The 22,060-nt window shown below is 36.9% G+C and overlaps 1 protein-coding gene across 4 annotated transcripts in view; it reads left to right on the top strand.

Moving 5' to 3' along the window:
- PLS1 (plastin 1) overlaps positions 1–22,060 on the top strand; it is a 40,458-nt gene that overhangs the window by 5,022 nt on the left and 13,376 nt on the right. For all 4 annotated transcript variants that reach the window (XM_083848191.1, XM_083848194.1, XM_083848192.1 and 1 more), the window contains exons 2-8: positions 12,572–12,680; positions 15,926–16,089; positions 17,191–17,320; positions 17,709–17,841; positions 18,748–18,829; positions 20,166–20,331; positions 20,431–20,573. In XM_083848191.1, the coding sequence (XP_083704317.1) occupies positions 12,611–12,680; positions 15,926–16,089; positions 17,191–17,320; positions 17,709–17,841; positions 18,748–18,829; positions 20,166–20,331; positions 20,431–20,573 (888 nt within the window). In that variant the 5' untranslated portion in view covers positions 12,572–12,610. The remainder of the gene's footprint in view (positions 1–12,571; positions 12,681–15,925; positions 16,090–17,190; positions 17,321–17,708; positions 17,842–18,747; positions 18,830–20,165; positions 20,332–20,430; positions 20,574–22,060) is intronic.

Raw genomic sequence — 22,060 nt, 5'->3', positions numbered from 1 at the left:
TTCCTGGTAATACTGGTTCCTTGGTTGCATTGACGAAATAGTGTTTTAGGAAGTAAATCTATAGTCGAGGAAACCCTTGAACGTAACAAAATAAGTAAAGGATTAATAGACTTGGAGATCACAATAAATCATTTTCGTGAGCTAGTTTGGACTCCCGCAAAACTCAGATGGCAGGCTTTTGCTGATGGATGCTGCAGGAAGTCTGGAACGCCAGAGTAAGCTATAACTTATGTTTAGAAGAGCTAGCTAGCCTTGAAGTCAAGATCTGACATGATGTCAAATCCATAAGCTATTCAAATAATTAGTACTCACTAATATAATATTTTATCTTCAGGGTTGTTTTTTTTTCTGGCTTAGATTAAGAACTCAGTTTGGCTACAGAAAAGTCTTAGCTATGTAACTAGGGCTTCTGAAATAAATTTTAAAGCCTAACCTAAAGCTGAACTATATTCTGAACCTAATTTCTGTAAATTTTATTTTACTTTTTTTCCAGATAATGGATGTTGCACATTAATAAACTGTGCAGAAGTAAATTGAGATTTAGGGCTAAACATTTATCACAGTATCACAGATTTCTAGGTTGGAAGAGACCTCAAGATCATCGAGTCCAACCTCCAATCTTAAGGTTTGTTGTGAACAGGAAGGAAAGGTTGCATTCTGTTGTCTTATTGCAAGTGCGTCATGCTGTTACCCGTCTTACCATCAAGCGGTACTGATGGATGCTCACTTAGTGTATTTTTTCAGTTTTATATTTTGAATCCTTGTAATGTACTTATAGCTCCAGAGAGTTGTCTTAGATTTGTACAAATGCAGGAGACATGCAAGTCTTACAGGATATGCTCAAACTTATCTGGCCAAATGGTATCTTCTCTGAAGCTGTCTCTGAACCATATGAATCCCGTGGCTGAGGTTTTGAAGAATTTGGTTACACAACATTTGTAGAGAAATATCTTTTTTTCTCTTCCAAACATGATTTAAAATGACAGTTGGCAGCTACAACTGTACGTTTTCTTCTGGCCTAATTAAGAACAACAGTACCAGCAAATGAACTTTGTGTGCTCCAGATATTCTTCTAGTTGTACAGACAAAAGTGTTCACTCCGCCGTACTACTGGGCTGCTTTTATGCTCCGCGTTTCAGCAAGTGTGCCTCCTTAAGGCTGTGAGCTCACCAGTGGGTAGCATTTACTGTGAGCTCTGCAGAGACTGGAAGGTTTTGACATGCTGCCAGTCGCTTTTGCCATGTATTGTAGAAGACCATCCTTTTCTCTCTGGCTTGACCAATGAAAAAAGCAAAACAAAAATAACCTATGAATTTTCCATGACAGAAAATCCTGGCTTGCTTGTAGTATAGTAGCTGATCAGTCTAATCTTCTAATAATCTTTTGAACCATGTAGAGTTGAACGAGGAATTAGCAGGGAACAGAGGGCCATGTTGCCCTCTGATAATTATTGAAAACTTAAAAATACTCTGCTAACACAATGTGCTCCCATGCTGTTTAGTGACTGCAGTCAGCTACTGTCTAAAACACCAGTGGATGTAAACTGAATTACTGAGGAGAACAATATGCGTTTGTATTGTTACCCTTAATGATCTTCACATGATTAACTTCTGGGGTGACCTTAAAACTAAGTTAATTAGTTAGCGTCAGCCTGTGACTCTGGGCTGGATTTCCAGTATTTGCAGTGACCTGAGGCTCCTGCTTGGAGCACTGCAGAGAGCAGGGCATACTGTAGGGTGAGGGCAGGGCTGTCCTGGCGAGTGCTACGTTGACTGTGCCAAGAGCTCTGTCCCCTTCTGCCTCGTAGGCTTGTTCACTGATAGCTTTGTTCATAATTTTGCTTTTGAACTTAGGTGCTAACTAAATGCTGTTTTCACACTTAGAGAAGAGAAAAATGATTAGTGATGTTCCAGTTGGCTTAAGAAAAAGATATATTTTCTTAAGTTATAGGTAGCATGGAGAGATAAATTCCTTAGCAAATAACAATGAGTAAGGTGTGTCCTACCTCTTAAACAGTACCAAATCTGCAGGAAATAGAGGCTTGGGAAAAGAAATGACGGCCTTGCAAGACGTTGTGAAAACATCAGTAGCATTATTAACAGATTAAACAGGTAAGGTGAGTGTGCTTTGATTGTAGTAGTTGAAATGCAAGATCCAGCGAACTCAGAAAAACTGAAGCACGTATGTAATCTGTGAAATTGTAACTGGCTAAGAGTAAAATAATTTTGGTTATGAGATGGGTAATGACAGTTGCTGGGCTGGAAGCAGGTAGATAGTGTAGAGCTGTGCTACTTGCTGCACTTTAATGTTTCTGATTACTTCTGCTTCCTTGCTGTAAATAAGATAGATCAAAGTGAAGTTGCAACTATTGGACTGTAATAGGACTATCCCTTTCAGAAATGTAATACTTAAGTTGTAGTTTAGGGGGAGACCAGAAGATGGTGAGTCAGTGACTTTAACACCATCAGTTCTCAGACTCTGCCTGAGCTTTCCACGACAATTGAAGATGCTCCCTGACTTGTGATTCATGGAGTTGAGAACTTATGTGAGGATCTGATTAATTTTGAAACAAATTTCTAGTCCTTTTGGTTATAAAGAAAGCTTAAAAAGTTAATGAGAATAATGTGAAATGTCTGAAAACAGAAGGCAGATGTCATTCTAGATTAATAATTTTAAAATCCTTTGTCATTTCATAGTTTTTTAATAGATTAGGCTATGACTCATGATTGCTTTTTGAAAGTTTGGGATTGTGATTATTGCTTCTGGTTAATTTTTCTGGTTAGTAATTAACTATCAGTGCTATAATGTAATAAACAAATGGAGGAATAATTAAAGCATAACCGTAAGTTGTAAATCTTATTTGTGGAGTACTGGAGCACCCAGAAAGCTTTTCTGTCAAATGAGATTCCCATCAGCAAATCCTGAGTTCCGAGTGTGCGTTTGGCTGTGTCATAGCCAAAGTTCGTACTGATGCAGTTTCTTCAGTAAGAATTTCAGCATTTCTTTCCTAACCAAAATATAAATATATAGAATGTTTATGCAGGAATTTGGTATAAAATAATGCCATTTTTATTCATAATTTTAGCTCTGTGTTAGCAAAAGCTGTGTGTACATAAACCTAGCCAGAAAAAGGAGGAGATTAAGTATCATTTGCTGGTGTCTTTCAACTCAATTCCTTTTGCTGTTGTAAACTTGATATGTAATGTCAGCCAAGGCACAAAAGAATGACTTCAGGATAGAGTGCCTGAATTAACATGCTTCTGTTAGTGTAGCCTTTCCACTTATATTTTAGTGAGGTTTGCTTTAGTGAAATGTGAAAGTAAAAGCAAATTTAGATTTAAAAAATTGCTTTTCACAGCAGTGACTGGTAATCAAATGGGTTTTATCACAAGCTGCTTCCTAATTTCTCATCAAATTTTCTGTATGTTAATGATAGACGTTTTCCATGTAACATGCATTTGCGTGGTGAAGCTGCTGTGATGCTTTGGTCCAAGGAGGTATGCGCCTTGCTATGGTTTCTGGGTTCAGCAGTGTTTCTGGGTTTGGCACCCCATGCGGTGGGGGCTGTGTTTGTTGGCTCAGCCAAGGTTGTCTCCTCGTTCTTGGTGGCAGCCTGTGAGGCACCAGCTTCCCTCTCCAAAGTTTGGGTTTGACTTGATGTTAATCATTGCAGCTTTTTTTTCTTCTGCCCGTGGCCAGGTGTGTTCTGAGTTCTCAGCACAGTTCTTCTCTCTGGTTAGTACCTCTGCCTAGATGTTCTTGCCATACGCTGCCATTTTGTTCATCTCCTAATTGCAAAGCATTTATTTTGGCCTTCCAGAAGAGCGCATTTACCTGGTGGGTTACCAGGTAGATGCACTGAAATGCTGTGAGTGGAGACGTTTCCATGGGTGAGACCAGTGGATATAGGGACGAGGTCAGATATGTGAGGTGGTGATGCAGAAAGGGCGGAGCACAAGGGGTGCATTGGCTGGGCCCTGCGGAGGCGCTTTGGGAAGGAGGGTCTGGCACACGTGTGTGCAGGGAAGCCAAGCAGCTAGTTGGCATGGGACATGGGTTTCAGTACAATGAACTGCTTTTTGGAGAGCACCAAATGATCCATCCGTGGGGCTGATGTGGGTGGTATCGCTGGAGATAACAGAGAAGGTCATAATATGTGAAATAGTATATTGAATGGATTGAACTTCTTGAAAGAAGGACATACATGGTTTCTGTTCAGGGATCAGTCAAATGCTTTTGGGGCCAGTGTAAACATTATGGTGTTTATGCTTTCTAAACAGTAAACAGGATAGTATGTATACAAGTGAAGCGACTTCTTCCACCAAGTCACCTTAATCTAGCCTGACCCAAGTGTGAACTCCTGGAACCTTGCTGATCAACTTGAAGCTAGCTCTGTAACCACTTATTACTTGAAATACAGACGTTGCCACCTCTAAAATAGAAAAATTAGATGTTTGCTTTCTAAACAGTGCCTTTAAATGTTTATTTTTTTTATTTAAAAAAAAAAAACGCCTTTAAACTTGGATAATAAGATGATCTGATGGGGTTACCTCATTTAAGTTAACGTTACTTTGAGTTACAATGGGCAGGCTTGGGAGTGTTCTTGAATCAAGGAAAACATGTTAATGCTCAAAGTGAATAAAATTCTTCATTACAAATGCATGTGATTGTAAATGGGGATAGTAGTTGCCCTACTTGTAACTAAGGTACGTATTTGAAGCACCCAAGTGGAAATGGGTTCCTATAACTGTAAGCCATACAGCTTCTCAGATACAGGCTGCAAGTTTCAAGAGTTTTATACCAGGACTTCCAGATTTCCTTTGTGACCACTGGTTTTAACTGTATCAGTAAAAGGTAAAAATTATTCTAGGCTTTTGATAGTATGGTGGATGCTAAAGCAGCACAAAAAATGATTGAAATTGGGAAGGTTAATACCACACCAGCAAAGATCACATGTATTACAGTCCCAGTGGTTTCTACAAATGTGAACTTTCTAATATGCTGGAGGGGACAATTGTTCTAGAATTTATTCAACAAAAGGTCTTCTACGTGAGCTCCTGTTTCCATGGCTGCTCTCTAGTCCCAGTTCTCTTGTCACTGCTCCTGCCTGTTTTTCCATGTCCTTGTTATGGTATGCAGATTTTGTCACTGGATGCAAGAGTTTCTTATTTGAAAATCCAAATATTTTACTTAAAAATCCCATAGTGAATGCCTCAATGATTGTCCATGCATATAGTGAGATATGTAACTGAGTCCTTGAGGAACGTTCGTGATTACAATAACCACATCACTGATACAGCAGCACTAAACAAGAGCTGATTGCTCCAATCTTGGAAGAAATACCATGCCAGTTGCAATGTGGATAGTTGCAATGTTTGTTTATAAAGTCCTTGTGTCTTTTGTAATCTTCTCCCAATTAAATATTTGTGTTGGTGAGGAATGAAAGAAATATTTAGAAGTATTTGAAATTGATCAAGAAGGAGACTTAGATAGCATCAAAGGTAGTTCAGATTTATGGTTTGAGTGCATGCAAATTCCTACCGTACTTTCATTTTCCTTACGTGCCTGTGCTTTTCCTGGCAAAGCTAGAGTACTATGTGTATGGTGTTAATGAACTTTCACCAAGACAAAGGTTATGCATAATAAAATCAATAATATGTGCCACTTGAGCAGATTCACTGTATCTGACCTTCAGTTTGGATCAGAGTTCTTTGAATTTAATCATGTCAGAGATTCTGTAGGGAAACTCTATTATTCAAGTCCCTTAATTTGTTGCTTATTATGACACAACTGTTTAGTATTTTGTATTGTATACTAAGATTCTCTTCTTGCTAATTTGTTGGAAAGCTGATATATTTGTATTACATACAAGATGCAGACAGTTCAAAATTCCTCATCTGGAAGCTTTCATTAAGCAAAATGTAAAGTGCAGTTCTTGTATTTTCTCAAAACTGTGATGACTTTGCTTTAGATTAAAGGATGTCTTGTTTTTGTATTAAAAACCGAAGTATTGTCTCTTATCAAGGGACCTGTGGAAAAAAAAATCTGTATTTCTAATACTGATGTGCTTCTTATTTTCAAGTCCTAAACCAAAAACTGCTTGTTGCATGGATGCAGTGTTGTGCATACTTTTTTTTTTTTTTCCATCTGGAAGTGGTTTGTTAGGAGGTGCGGAGCCCAGGGTACTCTGTATTACCAATATACACAGATTTAACTTTGCTGTTTTGTGCTACTTGCACAATCGAATGGCAACTAGTGTGTTCTGAGTTACTTTATCTTATAAACATTAGCAAATACCACTAATGTGAGGAAAATACTCATTAATGCACACAGCTCTGCAGGGCTAGTGGTATTGATTTGCGTTATCCCAGTATCCCAGTTTCCCAGAAATGTCGTTGTTTCAGGTAGTTGAGATTTGCTGGTGGTGACGATGTGCTCATTAATACCACAGTTTGCAGCAGTAACGCAGGTGAGGCAAAGGGAAGCCTGTGACCTGCTGTGGGACTTGGAAGACCGGGAATGGCCGACCTTCGCTCTTGGCCTTCGGAACTGGAGGGGGAAGGTGCTTGACGGCTGCAAAGAGCAATTACAGAGCTGGATTTTGCCTGCCATTTGCTATCCTAGACAACGACATGCTTCATCCAAGTGAAATGGAAGACTACAGCCTGAAAGAAATCTTGACGCAACGCACTGAAGTGGGGATTTTAAGGAGTTTTATAAATCAGGCTAAATGTGGGGTAATGTTGGCTGAGATGAGCAGACGTTGCTTTGCCTGTGGGTATGAGGTAGACACAATTCAAGTTCCTGTTGCAAAGCACAGAGGGGATAAAAACACTCCCAATTCTCTGCTGGATGTAGATGAAACTTGAACTTCTAGGAAAAATAATAAATTAACAAGACCAAAACAGGTCCAGCCTGGCCTGGCTGAATTTGCCCAAATGGTTTATGTTGCTAAACTGCTAACAGTTGAGGTTTCCAGAATGTAGTAGGCAAGGTATTTCTGTGAACTCTGCACATAATAGCTCTATTTCAAAATCAGTGACATAGAGGTAGTCCTTCTGGCATAGGTAAGCTTTCCTTTGATTTTCTTTTTATTAGTAATGCTGAGTGCAACAATACAAAGCACAGTTAGGCTGAGAGCATGTTGAATGATGCATGTGAATGGAACTGCATGAAACTGATACTATCGATGAATTTGCATGGCTATTCTGTATACTCAGCAGCCAGGGAAGCTGGAGGCATTTTGTTTGGATGAACAGGTAGCTTTCTAAACTAAACATCTATCTGTTTATAATAGAATTGTTCTTCATCCTGACATAAGTCTCACAAAATTATTCTGTTAAGTGAAATTATTATTTATTTATACTGTAATAAGTGGTTTTGGATCAGGCCCATGACCTGTCTAAAAGCTAAATATATCAGCTTATTGTTTTGCTATTTATTCTTGAGTCACCCATGTTTATCTTAAAGGCATAGTAGAAAATGTTGATTTTACTGTTGACCAGATTTACTGTACTATGTTGAATAAATTCCTATAGAGTGAGTAATTAACTTGAGTGCAAGTCTTCTAGTCCTCCTTACATAAAATGCATATTTCATTGATATAGAATTTCTCTGGCTGGTTTGATAGCTCTACTCTAGCAAAGATTAGTATGTACAGTTCTGGGAGAAGTTTAAAAATATAATCTGCTCCCTGTTAAATTGTACCTTGTTCACTGCCTAATGCTGTGCCTAGAAGAGTGAGGAAAATTCTGTGGAGTATCAGTTTATATGTTGAAAAATGACACTTTTTCACTGTTACCATCTAACTTTGAGTAATTACTAAATACTTCTGCTGGTCATAAATATATCCATTTATGGATACATTTTAGCCATGTTTATAAGCTCAGGATGAAACTCGCATGCGCCGACTCTTTAAGATAGTGAAGCTTCACCCTGACCGTATGATATTTAAGGAACTGTTTTGCTTTGTTATACTTCTAATTGGTTGCAGTGCATAATTCCTTGATTTTATGCAACAAAATGGAATGTTAAAATGCACTTTGCAGTTCACATTACTCTGTTAGTAACTATACCTAATACTGTAATTGTACCCTGCCTCCTTTTTTTTTCTTTTTTTTTAAATAGCAACACACTTCAGGAGCTGCAGTCTTTATTTTATATGTATGCACGTGTTATGTTGATAGAGCTAATTACTTTGACCTTTCAGTCATGTCCTGTTTCAAAGTTATATTGGCATCCTCCTTGCTGCATTAGGTGTCTGTTTGTATATATACAAACAAAGATATGTATATTTTTTCTTTATCAGACCCAGTGCTGATAGCTCGTCATTCTACAGGTATTTTCGATTCCTTCATTCTACCTTTAGAGGACTATCCTATTCCACAGTTAAGAACTCTTTCACTTTAGATAACATGACGCGTAATTCTACCCTCTTTGTCTTGTGCAGCTTTTTCACTGATATGGGAAAAATAATTTGTCCTTTCATGTTGTTAAAGAATTGCTGTAGTTGGCCTCTAATCATCACCTATATATGGAGGTCAAGAATAATTGTAGCGTAAGAAAAAAGATCTTTCAATGTAGCATTAAAAAAAAAAAGTTGGGCAGGAGTTTTATGTTCTTGAAAAGGCAACAGAAATGTGTGTATGTATCCGTATATTAATATAGAGCCAAAATTCTGTGTATCAATGGTAGTTAGTTCCAATGATTACTGTTTCTGTAATATACAAGTCTTTGCTAATGTTTAATTAGCTTTTTCTCAGTTACAATATAGCATTATTTTCTGTCCTACTGAATATGGAGAATATCTCATGCACATCCTCATTGTAAAGTTCCTTTTGTATCTCTTATACGTGGTAAAGCATTAATTTCTCTCTGAAACAGGTTAGAGCTTCTAGTTTAATCTGACAATGGCTTAAATGTAGTGGGATGTTTTTGTTCTGTTTTTTTTTCTTGTTTCTTTGTTTTGTCTTTGCATTAAACTGTATATCAGTTTGAGTCAAAGCTTGGTAAGAGAAGTCAAATGTTAATGTTTTGTAATTGTAGGTAGTACATACCAATAACTAATCATTGATATCAAAGTGGTAATTCTTCTGCACAACCTGTATTTGACAATTATGCTAGGTTGGCTGTCATTAGAAACAACAAATTGAAGGATGATGCAGAGAGCGAGTGGTATTTGCACCAGGAAGGAGGAGGTGTGTCTCTAGTACCAGACAAAAAGAACAGCAACAAAAGAAAATAAGCTCTTGAGTCAGCATTTGTAACATCCATTGTAGTTGCGGAAGCAGCTGCAGCACGAAAACAGGGCAAATAGAATTTGAAATGAAGCTGAAACAGCAATTGCCAGTTGCCTGCAGGGATGGAGGAAACCATTGGGGCTGATTGCCAATCAGTCGCTCTGGTTTTTTTTCTGACAGCCTTGATAAGAGGTCAAAAAAGAGACAGGAACTGCTGTTTGGCCTGCTTACTGTATCCCTGGCTGTTGATCAGCTGCAAATACTCTTCCACGCACAAAGAAATACCACAATGATACCAACAGTAGTTTCCATTAGTGTTGGATGCGGAACATTTCCAGGAGACTCCAGTGAATTGTCTTCAGATACAAAAAGCCTTCCAGGTGTAGAAGGCAGGCTAGGGATGGATGAATAATGTCAGTTCATGGTAAGAATACTGGCTAGGATTTAAAAGAGGATCAAGCGTACTTTCTCAGCATAAAAACAGTGTTTGTAGCTACCCTGTCCTGGGGCAGCAGATGATGATTTAATATCACTACAGGCTACAGAAAATCTTAATGTTGCATGAACACCATCAGGTTACAGAGAAACATGTTATCTGTAAATGAACTTATGTTGTTATCAGCAGGCAAGCATGGTTCCAATTGACACGTACTTTTGTAGGCTTGATGTTAAATCTTGTCAGCCTTGGGTGGTGATACATGTGTGCAAGGTATTTATTAGCCTAGATGAGAAGTTTGTGTATTGAAACTGTCTGCAAGGTCTAAAAATTTTAGACATTTGTCTCTGCTTGCTCAAACTAGATCTCTTCTGAATGCCACAACCATAATTGCAGCACTTCTGCCATTTAATTGACCAGCTAATTTACACAGTAATTATATAATAGGGTATTTAAGAGTGTCTCTCTAAAGCAGAGGTATTAGCTTTATTTATCTGCTTCATTCAAGAACAGATGTGTCTACTGTGGTCCTGAAATAACCAGTGTCTTTGGAAATCCAAGACTGCTATTTTCTGGTATAGAATATGGTGGGAGATCTAAGTTATGAGACATAAAAGATAAGTGAAACTAATTACATTTCAACTTCTGAAAATTTGTCTTTAATAAAATCTGATTCAGGGTAATGATAAGTAGTTTAAGACATTAACAGTATGAGGGAAGTATTGCTGTCTTTTGTACCTTGGTGGCCTAATATTTCATTTAGGCTTTGACATCCTGTTTTCATATTTCAAAGGAGTGTCTTCTATGTCTCTGCAGCTTCAGGCCTTTTCATTTTCTTAATAATTTAGATTTAAACGTTTATTTTTTTCATTTTTCCCACAATCCATTCTTTCTTTATTTTTAATCAGGTTTCTGTACTTCCAGAAATGTCTGTGTGTAAAGTCTTTTTTTTTTTTTGAGTATGAAGCCTGGTACACGCTGCTAGTAAGCTTAGCAAAATGGATGAGTAGGATTTTAAATCTAGTACTTAAAGAAGATCGAGTGACACGAAGGAAAAAGACTTAACTCACCACCCACATTCAAGGCCATATCCTGTGTGAACCACAAGAGCAGTTCCAGTGAAGACAGAGAAAATACTAACATAAATGAAGTAGGCAGGATTTAATTGAAATAACACACTTGGTTAAGAACTTTTTTTCATCTAGCATCATAGAAGATAACTAAACTACTATGGGTATACCTTAGAAGAAGCAGAAACTCGCTCAGATGAGACTCAGCTGGGTGTTACATGGGACTTACTCGCTCCCTGTATCTTAGACAAGTGTAAGTGTAGATGAAGTGCTTGTGCTGCAGTTAGGGCCCAAGTAAGCATTTTACTTTTGTACTTTGTGACAGTCACTGTTGTGACAAATGTTTTCTTGTGTTATTTTCTTGCATGGTTTGGCAAACCAGCTGCTACCTTAAAGGGTTTTACCATGTCTCTTGATACTTTTTTTCCTTAAAACCATGGGCTGCACTTGAAGTTTGTTGTACCAGAACCTCAACTTCCAAGTCATTTTCTTTTTGAAGGAAGTGTCTAGCTCTGGTTACAGATGAGCACAGACTTCAAAACATAAACCCCAGAGAACATGATTTTGAAATCAGGAGACACTTCAGCGGCTACTGACATGAGGCCATGGTACACCTAGTTGTTGCTGACCATAGTGGGTAATGGTGTAGTGCTGTTGTGTTCTTTTTTTGGTGGAGAATTAGTTGTGTATGGCAGATCTGAATATCTTTCTTGTGAATGAAGGATAAACTGTCTATCAGGAATATTTTTCTTGCTCTTAAGCAAAACCGCTACATCGGAAACAACTAAACCAGAAGGGAAAAATTATGTAACTGAACAACTTTGATGAAAATACTAATTGAGATGTATTTTTGTCAGTTTTTATTTATAAAATAAAAGCAAAGATGAAACTCTGGTAGCCACAGCACCATCTGTGGCATGATGTCTACAAGCAGAGTGTTGCGTGCAGCTTCACGATACTACGATGGGTGCAATAGCAGGCTTACTTCGTACACACAAAGGGTGTGTGCGTGGTGGCAAAAGACAAATGCAAATAGAACCTTGCATATTGAGACAGCTGAGCATAACCTCTTTATGAATTTGTACTGCCTAACAAAGGGCTGACTCATCCTGTTATAAAACCATGGGCAAAGTCTGGATAAGAGGGAACGGGCAACCACGTGCCATGGGGGGTTAATATCAGCCCTGTGGAAGGTGTCTTCTGTTTTGGTTGGCTTTCTGCATGAAGTTGGTTGGAGAAAGTATATTCATATTGAGATTCCAGTCATTGTGCTGAGTAAAGGCCTCTTATTTCACTCTTCAAGAGTGTTAGGAGGCAATAGGTTTGTCAGGGGATGGTAACTTTTGCAGCAGCTGGGGAAAGATGATCAGTGTTCACCCACTGTTAAGTGTAAACGTGAATGTGTCCCACTGAGGCTTCCTGCTGTGCAAGTGCTTGGTGCTTGCAGGACTAAATTCCAATACTAACCACTAATTGGCAATGATGCTGCATTGCACATAGAAATTATTTTTTCTAAAATCTCTTGAAGTATGAGGTGACAATATTGATGTTGGAAAATTGCTCATGTGGTGGAGGTTAACTGTCAGTTATTCTAGGTGAATGAAAACATCGCACATATGCAATTGGAGTCGCTGTTGTAAGTTCTCAGTTGCTATTACAGGGAAGAATTGCTGGGTATTTAAATGTGCTTTCAAGTGTTGTTTGTAATGTTGTGTCAGGCCTGGAGGTGCCATATAGGTCTGATACCTGGTACTAAAAAGATCAGTAACTTGTATTAGTATGTATTCGGAACTGATGCCATGTAACATCTCGTTAATTATTGTTAGGTGTAAGCAACTGAGGACGACGCTTCTTGCTGTCAGAACATGGAGAACAACGTAACTACTATCTCTCGAGAAGAGCTTGATGAACTAAGAGAAGCATTCGATAAGATAGGTATGTTTTGGATAAGAAGATAATAAGGATGCCAATAACACTGCAGAGCCATGTAGGTTTTTGTGGACAAAATCTTTATGGATCACTTTGGTTTAATAGGGCTATGTTTTCTTTCTGTTGCAAATAATAGCTAAGAAACTAAGAATGCTTATTTAAAACCACTTGTTTTCGATGCAACTGTGTTTCTTCACTTCTTTCAACTTCAGCAATGGAAACAGGTAAAATAACATAAATAATACAACTGTCCAGCTCAAAAATTAATGTATTTGCAGCATAATACATCTCAAAAATCAGTTATTGGAACTCCTTAAATCTCAACAAAATTTTGTTGTGATAAAACTTAAATTATTAAATGTTCTCATGTTTATTGTTGACCTAGATAATTGACTCTGTTTCTGCTTTACTTGCAAACTTAAAGTAAAAACTAGTAACTTGTCTTTCAGTTTGTTGGATGTAACTTTACATTTTAACTAAGCTAAACTTGGAGACTTTCTGATCTTGCCTTTAAAGCTAGCAGATGCTAATAATTTAACTCAATGATTTTTTATGTTTGACAGGATGTTTTCAGATTAACCTGAGCGTAAACAGAAATAGCGAGAAATTAGTTAGTGAGCTACTAACCCTTATTTCCAGATTGCAATAAACTTGTGCACACTGAAGTTCACATCTGCTTTATGTCTTGTTTTCCACAGTTCTGAGGGGGTGGTGTGTAACTGTGCAGCTCAGCAAAGCAATTGAGCGTATTTGTAATTACTCATAATGGGATAGCAGGGTCATTTCACAGTAATTCAAAATAATTTTGAGTGCAAGCCTTAAACTCCAGAATCACAGAAGAATTTTTCTTTAATAACAGCTACTTATATATCTGTATTTTGTGTTGGTTCTGATAGTTGAAGGACCCAGCAGACGGACACTCCTCTTTGCCTTGCCTTTCCCCCCTCTACTGTTCATATGCTTTTATTTTTATGCTAGTAATAGAGCAAAAGCACTTTGAAAAACAAAAGAATGACAACAACAAAACAGTTGTCTCAACAGCAGCTGAAATGCAGTGTCAGTACCTGCAAAATAATATACTTGAAGAGAAAATAATCCTACTTGCACAAACAGGTGAAAAGCTTGTTTTGGGGTTAAGGCATGGTAATCACTGTAGATGAAAATTATGGAACAGCTTCAGCCAAGAAGAGTCCTAAATGTTAGGACTCTCCAACTCAGTAAAGAGACTGTTGTGAAGCTGTATATTAGAAATCTGTAACACCGTGTGTTAAGGTGAACAGGAAATTGCTTGGTTTCTGTCAATACATGTGTCAAGTGATGCTCAGTAAAGGGTCAGGAAGCTTAAACCAAAAAGCAATAATATTTATGCATGGCAAATAATAAAACTGTGAACTCATTGTTTTAGTATGTTTTGAAACAAAAAAAGGCTAGAAATGCTAAAGGAATAAGATGTGTCCATGGTTAATAATTAATCAGTTTGTATAGAACAATCATCTTGATGTAGTCTAGCTCAAGGTGGCTATAGCTTCCAGGAGCTGGAATGACAGACCAAAGAAAAGACCACTGCATACACGTATCAGTCCAGTGAGTAGTAGCCTATCTTACCAGCCGCCAATAGTGTTTTGGTACAGCTTTTCTATTTGTTTGTTTTTCACCATCTTCTTTCTGCTCACTGAAAAAGCACTTTCCTTCTTCTAATATGCTTTCTGTAAAGCATCAAAATTAAACATCATCTAGGTTTTCTTCTTTTTCCATCTTTTCATTCTCAATGTTTTTGTGAATAAATTGCTTGCAGCTGCATTGATAAACTGCAAGAAAAGCAATGTCTTTGTCTCTGCTTGTCACCGTGGAAACTTACCTCAGTGAAAGATGAGCCCAGCGAACTAACATAGCTGGTAATCTGAGTGAGATTGTGAGCATGTCCTCTGCTCTTTAGACCATCACTGTTATTACGTGTGTTGTTATGTGTCTGACAGGTAAGCCAGACAATGGATGGATTAATTTGTGTACAAGCATAAAGTTTCACTGTACAGTGATCTGTGAATTGTTGGTAGTATACAAAACATAAAAAGACAGTAACCTTTATTTTTTTGTCCTTCCATCAGCAGTGAAATGTGGCTTCTTTACGAAGCTGTACAGATGCTGTGTAGTATGGATTACAGGGAAATTAATGAATAGCAATTAATTATGGCTAGAGATGAAAGTGTATTTTTTTACTTGCCCTTCTATAATGTGATATGTGTTCATTCACTCTGGTATTACTGGCAGAGTTCTGATATCAGAAAAAAGCATGGAGAGAAGTCTTTTAACCAATAAACCTGAAAAACAAAGTGGGAGCACATTGGCATGTTACAAGAGTGACCAGGTCACCTTATTCTGTTTCTGACTCGTGTCAATTCAATTCTTATAGTTTCTGCTGTGTTGTTGTGGTGTTCATCAAGAGTAACACAAATTAGACTGAGTCAGTCTTGCATTAAGTTATTTTTATGAGCTATACCCATTCACTTCACAACTGTGGAGCTATACGACACCTCATGTTGAGAAAAGCTTTCTGATCCTCTGTTGCACGTGGACATTCCTGATGTGGTCTTGGGAGTCCACCGTAAATAAAGGTATCAGTACAAATTGCTACCAACAGAGCTAGCTAATAGATTAAGAAATGTCACCTTTAATAAACAGATGCAGATCATCCTGGATTTATTCTTCACAGTTAAGCCTTACCACATCAAAAGTTTTGAAGAGCAGAAAATGTCTGCCAGGTATTAGGATAAGAAACAAAATCAGTCAGAGTCACATAGAGTTCTTGTGTAAGCAAGACAACAAGTGGCTCTTGTGTAAGCATGCTGTTCTAACAACAATTTGTCTCCGATATGAGTATACTGATTTCAGGTAGAACGATACTGACAGAAAAAATGTAATATTTGATCTTTCTTTCATTTGAGGGTTTTGTTGAAAATTTTGTTGGCATCTTAAAAAAGCTTAATTTTAGCTATTTACAAATTTGCTATCTTGTTATAGCGTGCTTTGGTGTTATAGCATAGTTCCTGTGAAAATACAGAGCAGGCTGTCACACCTCCCAGCCAATTATGTTTCTAATACGTAAGTATTTGTTCATGCTTGCTTATGTATGTTGTGAAGTCACAGGAAGAAATAATCTTTTCCTATGTATATCTCTTGCACTTGATTTATTCTCAACAGATGTTATACTGGGTTCTTTAAGTATAAAACCAGCTTGTGTTTTTGCTTTGCAGATATTGACAACAGTGGTTATGTCAGTGATTATGAGCTTCAAGATCTGTTTAAAGAAGCAAGTCTACCCTTGCCTGGTTACAAAGTACGGGAGATAGTAGAAAAAATCATTGCAGTAACAGACAGCAGCAAAGACGGGAAAATCAACTTTGAAGAATTTGTCTCTGTAAGACATTTCTTTTGGACTTTGCTTTAATTTGCAGTACTTTGGTTTTAAGAATTGGTCTTTAGAAAATGAATAAGAACTAGTTATTTAGCTACTACCTAAAGAATAGAATATGTTCTTTAATACACAGCTAAGCACTAGCTTGAGCACGGGAGGGTTTTCTGTGACAATTTACAACGTCTTATATAATTATTGTCCAGTCTTTGAATTTTACTCTTCCATTTGATTTAGTAGGTCTCATTTGGGCAGCATGAGAGAACATGGTAGTTCAGAGCAGTCCTACTTCTTACTTCCCCAAAAATGAAGAGCTGGACTATATATTTTTAGAAACTGTTTGGTCTAATCTTGCTTTGGTAACAGAGTAGTAGTACATTGGATAATCAACCTTTAAATTCTCTTAGTGATACACTAATGCTAGTGCTAGTATGTTCAATCTCTATACTAAAGGCTACTTTTTATATTAGGAGTGAGGAAAATTTTTCACTGTAAGCAAGTAACTTTGAAGTGTTTAGATGTTTTTTAAGTGTGGGTCACAATCTAGTGTGCTTTAAGAGAATCAAAACCTATTCAAGCTGTTGGTTTATCTGTGTGCTTGGGGATGGTTAGTTTTTGTTTTGACTTTAGAGTACTACTGCTAATTGCATTGGGTTGCTCATTTAGCTATTCATGTCTCTTTTCAATAATTTAGTTTGCACAGTTTCACAGGGGAGATGCAATTATTTGCATCCAAGTAAAGAGTTTTATGTGTTACCTATTGTTTATTGTCAGTTCTGAGACCTCTACAGTGTGTGGGCAAATTCAGGACATAACAGTATATCCTATATGGTTTACATTGTAGGCTCTTGGAAAATACTATCAGTCACCTTGCTTAAAGGTGTGTAAGTTTTATGTGGTAACCTTTTACTGTAAAGCATATGATGACATAAGCAAAATAAATATGTTCTAGTTGTTGCAAATCTGTTTTCAAGAGTTAATGCATATAACAGAGAAAGGCATTCAGGTTCTTTACTGACTCTAGATAGAGGGCTGTTATGATTTAATACATAAGTAGCTATTTGAAGGTATAATTAATCACAATGCTCTCTGTCTTTCTTATTGCAGATAATTCAGGAATTGAAAAGTAAAGATGTTAGCAAATCTTACCGAAAATCAATAAACAAGAAGCTGGGTATTACAGCACTTGGAGGAACATCCTCAATATCTACTGAGGGGACGCAGCACTCTTATTCAGGTAATAAATAAGCATGAATAAATTTTGCCTGACAGGGGAAGACCCTTTAAATTTGCACTAGAGATGGAAAAAGAAGAAAACTGGAAAATGTTGCTGTTGAAAGCAAATTAACAAAGAGAAAGCATGTGGAGATGGACAAGACAAATTTGGGTGGCACTTTATTAAAAGGTGGCTGTTGAATTTGTCGCTAGCTTCATGCTGCACTCAGAGGTAAGTTAGGCATCTTTGCCAGAGTGAAAAATGAAAACAAACACTGACAGAATGTGGGGCTGCAGGTGAAATACTCCTTTGGCATAATAGTAGTAACTAGACTTAATTTTTGGCTTCGTTACATTTTAATCTATTCTCTATTAATTATAGATTATTTTAATGCTGTTTTTCTTTTCAGAGGAAGAAAAAGTTGCTTTTGTTAATTGGATAAATAAAGCTCTACAAGATGACCCAGACTGTAAACACCTCCTTCCCATGAACCCATCAGATGCTAGTCTTTTTAAATGCCTTGCAGATGGCATCCTCCTTTGGTGAGTCAATGGCTGCACGAAAAAGAAGAAACTCATCTCAGAGGTTAAGTGCTGATCACAGTGAAGTGAATTGGAAAACTTTTGATAGCCTTCAACATGGGGACTCAGCTCATAAATATGGTAACCAATGTGTAGGATGGGAAAAATCTGTTTGCCTATAGAAATATTATTTTTAGTAAATTTTTATGACTGTGCATATATTATAGAAATGGTTTCCTCTTCAGATCCATTATCATCAATGCCAGATATGCACAGGCAGTTTATGAAGGAGATAATTACACAGTTCACATATTCGTTAGCCAGAAGAATAAAATATTTCGAATTGCAAAGATTTTCAAAGTTAATAAATATATTTACTAAATCATAGAATGGGAGAAACAGAAATCTGACTTAAATCTGTGGCAAAACAGCATATAGTACATCCCTAAACTCTAGTCTGCTGTAATTTTGTAGTTAGTGACTAACAGTACTTCTGCACAATGGTAACAGTGGATAAGCTCATTAGTATTGGTGTGAATTAGTATTTGAGGTTGTTGTAAGTGCAAGAAACTATAGAAATGCAGTGCAGAAGAATTAGTTATCGTACAAACACTTACACTGGAGACTATTTAAATGTCAATAATTTACAGTCATAATCACTGAGGATCTTTTTTTGACAGCACAGACATGCTCTGTTACTTAAGTATAAATCCAATTGCTCAAATTTCTTTAATTAGGTATTATATGGGTGTTTCTGGATGAACGTCCAATTATTTAACAAGGAGAAAAGATTTAATGAATGAGGTTGTCTTTTTTAATCTTGTCAGACATTTACAGCTAGTTTCAAGTGTTCATGTTTTAACCAAATAATGAAGCATGTTTTCTCAGAAGTGGAAGTTTGAATAAACTCTGGCTTTTCTTCCTTAGCAAAATGATTAACTTCTCACAACCAGATACAATTGATGAAAGGGCTATTAATAAGAAGAAACTCACTCCTTTCACTATATCTGTAAGTACTGCACAAATAGGAACTTGCCACAAATGAGAAAGTAAAATATATTTTTTATAGCTTTGTTTTAATGACAGTTATTCTGGTGGAGAAAAAAATAGTCCTATGTATTTTAAAATGTCAAAGCATGAAATTGTATTCTCTAATGAACTCAACTGAAGTCTTCTGTTTCTTAAATGGCTTACAGGAAAGCTTTGTCTTCATGCTTTCCTTAGTTGTTTCACTATGTTCCTTTTTACTTTACTAAGAATCTGAACAAAATAATGTTAAATTTCTGAGTGGATGTCTGGGTCAAATTTAGGGATGCAATGCAGAAAGTATCTGCATAGCTGTATACTATATGCTAAGATGATGTGTTTTCAGTAGCGGAGAGTGGCTTGGACAAAAGATGAGAAGCTCTATGTTTTTTTGGCTGTGTATGAGCCATGAAATAGTTGAGGAGAACCTGTTTTTAAGAAATTATTTTGGATATGAGAAAACAGGTGTGGAAGAAGGAAGTAGATCCTTAAGTTACCAGCCTAAGGAGAAAATAAATCCTGTTTAAAAGCTTCAGTTACTGGACAGACTTTCAATTTCAGATGGCGACATGAAAATATGGAAAGTTAACACCATACCATATTCTAAATCCTCCAATTGGGTCTTGTAATCTCCACTTATTTAAGGGTTATGTGTCAGCAAATACAATAATACATGTGCTTATGCTATCCCTGTAGATAGTTAAAGTATGACACTGGAGAGGAAAAAGAGTAATATGACACCTGCCTTTTTTTGTAATATTTCATTTGTGGCGATCATTAGCTTCACTTTCAGTGTCAGCATGTTGAATGGCTCTGATTTTCTAATGCTGTTCAATCACACTTTGAGTTGCTTGACTAAATGTGTCAGCCTGTATAAGAGCCAAGATAATGGCTGTGGTGGCAGTGATGTCAGTAGCTTCCTACACAGGGCAAAATACCATATAAACACATTTTTCTACTGAATCAAGTCCCTGGTATTTTGGGCAATATTGTCTAATTTGTGTATGTGATACCTGTGAAATACAAATAAGACTGATTAGCAATCCAAGCAGTGGAAGGTGATCCACAATTTTTTGCTGGGTTCACATTAAACATTGCCAATGATGATATCCAATAAATTTTGATAGGACACGTGGTTTTTCACAAGAAATCTCTAGGATGCACTGCGAACCATTCAACTAATCCATAAGTTCTTATAGCTTCAGACACTTAGAAAATTAGACACTTAAAAAAATTCAGACACTTAGTAAATTTGTTCATATTAAAGCTACAAAGATTCGCAACCTCATAAGTTTGTTAAATGTTGATATTCTGAATAGGAAAACCTAAACTTGGCTCTGAACTCAGCATCTGCTATTGGCTGTACGGTTGTCAATATTGGATCACAAGATTTACAAGAAGGAAAACCCCACTTGGTATTAGGGCTCTTGTGGCAGATCATAAAAGCTGGTCTTTTTGCTGATATTGAGATCTCCAGAAATGAAGGTAAGTGTAATGCTAGCTATTGTAATGTGTACAATTTGTAACTAATGCTTTGAAACCATGATGGCAATTATTTCAGCTTTCTTTCAAACTTCTCTTTAGCTCTAATCGCTTTGCTAAATGAAGGGGAAGAACTAGATCAGTTAATGAAGCTTTCACCAGAAGAGCTCTTGCTACGCTGGGTGAACTACCATCTGACCAATGCAGGGTGGCAGAAAATCAGTAATTTCAGCCAAGACATCAAGGTATGTAGTTATCACTCTGATAATTGAACATAGTGGTATTAAAACATACTATACATAGAAACAAATGAGCCAGATCAGAAGTATTTAGAAAAATACTAGTCATCTGCTTTTTCTAGCTGTAGGTTCAGCCTACACTTTTCAACACTGGAAGAACATGATTTTGATCTCATCTATCCTAGTCAGTTGTTCATGCCATGTATTATCACATCACAGTGCGAAGTGAACATTTCCTGCAAGCCCATATTCAAGGCAGTTCTAATGTTCTAAGTTTGTTATTAGAGCTACTTAAGGAAATTTGCACTACCCTGTTAGTTGCCCTTTTACTTGGCCATCCTTCTCTGTTTGTGGGTTTGTAGAAACCCATCATTTCTTTTTTTTTTTTAAGGAAGAAGAGCATGGCTTTTAAACTCCTTCTGTTGTGTATTTGCTAGTGGTTATTGCACTTTGTACATGGCATTGTACAGAAGAATAGGAAACCACTTCTGGAAAGTACAGTTATTTAAAGAGCTATCAGGAGTAGCTACTGATTCTTGATCCAAGAAGTGAGCAGCCCCTCTCAATCACTGTCGTGCTGGTTTGCCACTTTACAGACCAAAGGGGACTGGAAGCCATGCTGGTTCTTTGTAGCAGATGTCAGGTCTTCGTAACTCTTCTCTTGTTTTCAGTCATTCTGCATAAAGTATGCAGAGTACTGTAGCAAGTCCTGTTCAAGAGAGAGAAAAAACTTCAAAAGCAAAGGAGCAAGTTTCCTTAAGGTGGTAAGACACCTTCTCAATGAAAAAAACAATTACGATTGTTTCTAGTTATATCTTTTCAAATGCCACCAAGAAGGCTAGTATTAAAGCAAACTAGGGTTTTATATGAAAACTGCTAATATAGTAAAGATCTTACATTCTGTGTAAGAGAAGTATATACTTAATACTTCTAAAATTAATAGGTTTGCCTTTTAGTTTTATGGTTTCATAGTGGTAGGGGAGCAGAGAAGCCCACTTAAAAACTGCATCAAATAAATCTAACTTGTTTTGTCTCTATAAATTAATCTTAAAAGAGCCACTTCAGTCTTATTTTTTTAATTCCACTTACTTAGTCCCATAAGAAATAGAAAAATTTAGGAAACAATTTGAAAAGAATAGTGAAGGAATGAAATACAAATACTGAAAATAGGATCCATGTTCCTTTGTAGTTTTTTTTTTGTGGGTAACCTATATAAATTTCTTTATCTAAATTGCAGCTGTCTACTTCATATCCAGTAGAATAAATGTAATTAACATCATCCAGAAAAATCAGCTTACACTTCTGTTCTTTCATCTGGCTAAAAAGTCCTATGTGATATGTGATAGTAAAATCTCTGTATGACCTCATCCATATTCACTGTAATTAGAGTGTCATGTTTCTGACTTCTGTGGCTTTTGAATCAGACTGCAAGAGTAGTAAATGTCTATCAGAGACTACATATTTTTTCATTTTCTTAATACTACGCTGTGTGT

The sequence above is a fragment of the Anser anser genome (genome assembly GCF_964211835.1).
Source record: "Anser anser genome assembly, chromosome: 9".
NCBI lineage: Eukaryota > Metazoa > Chordata > Aves > Anseriformes > Anatidae > Anser > Anser anser.
This window is presented reverse-complemented; position numbering and strand designations above follow the sequence as displayed.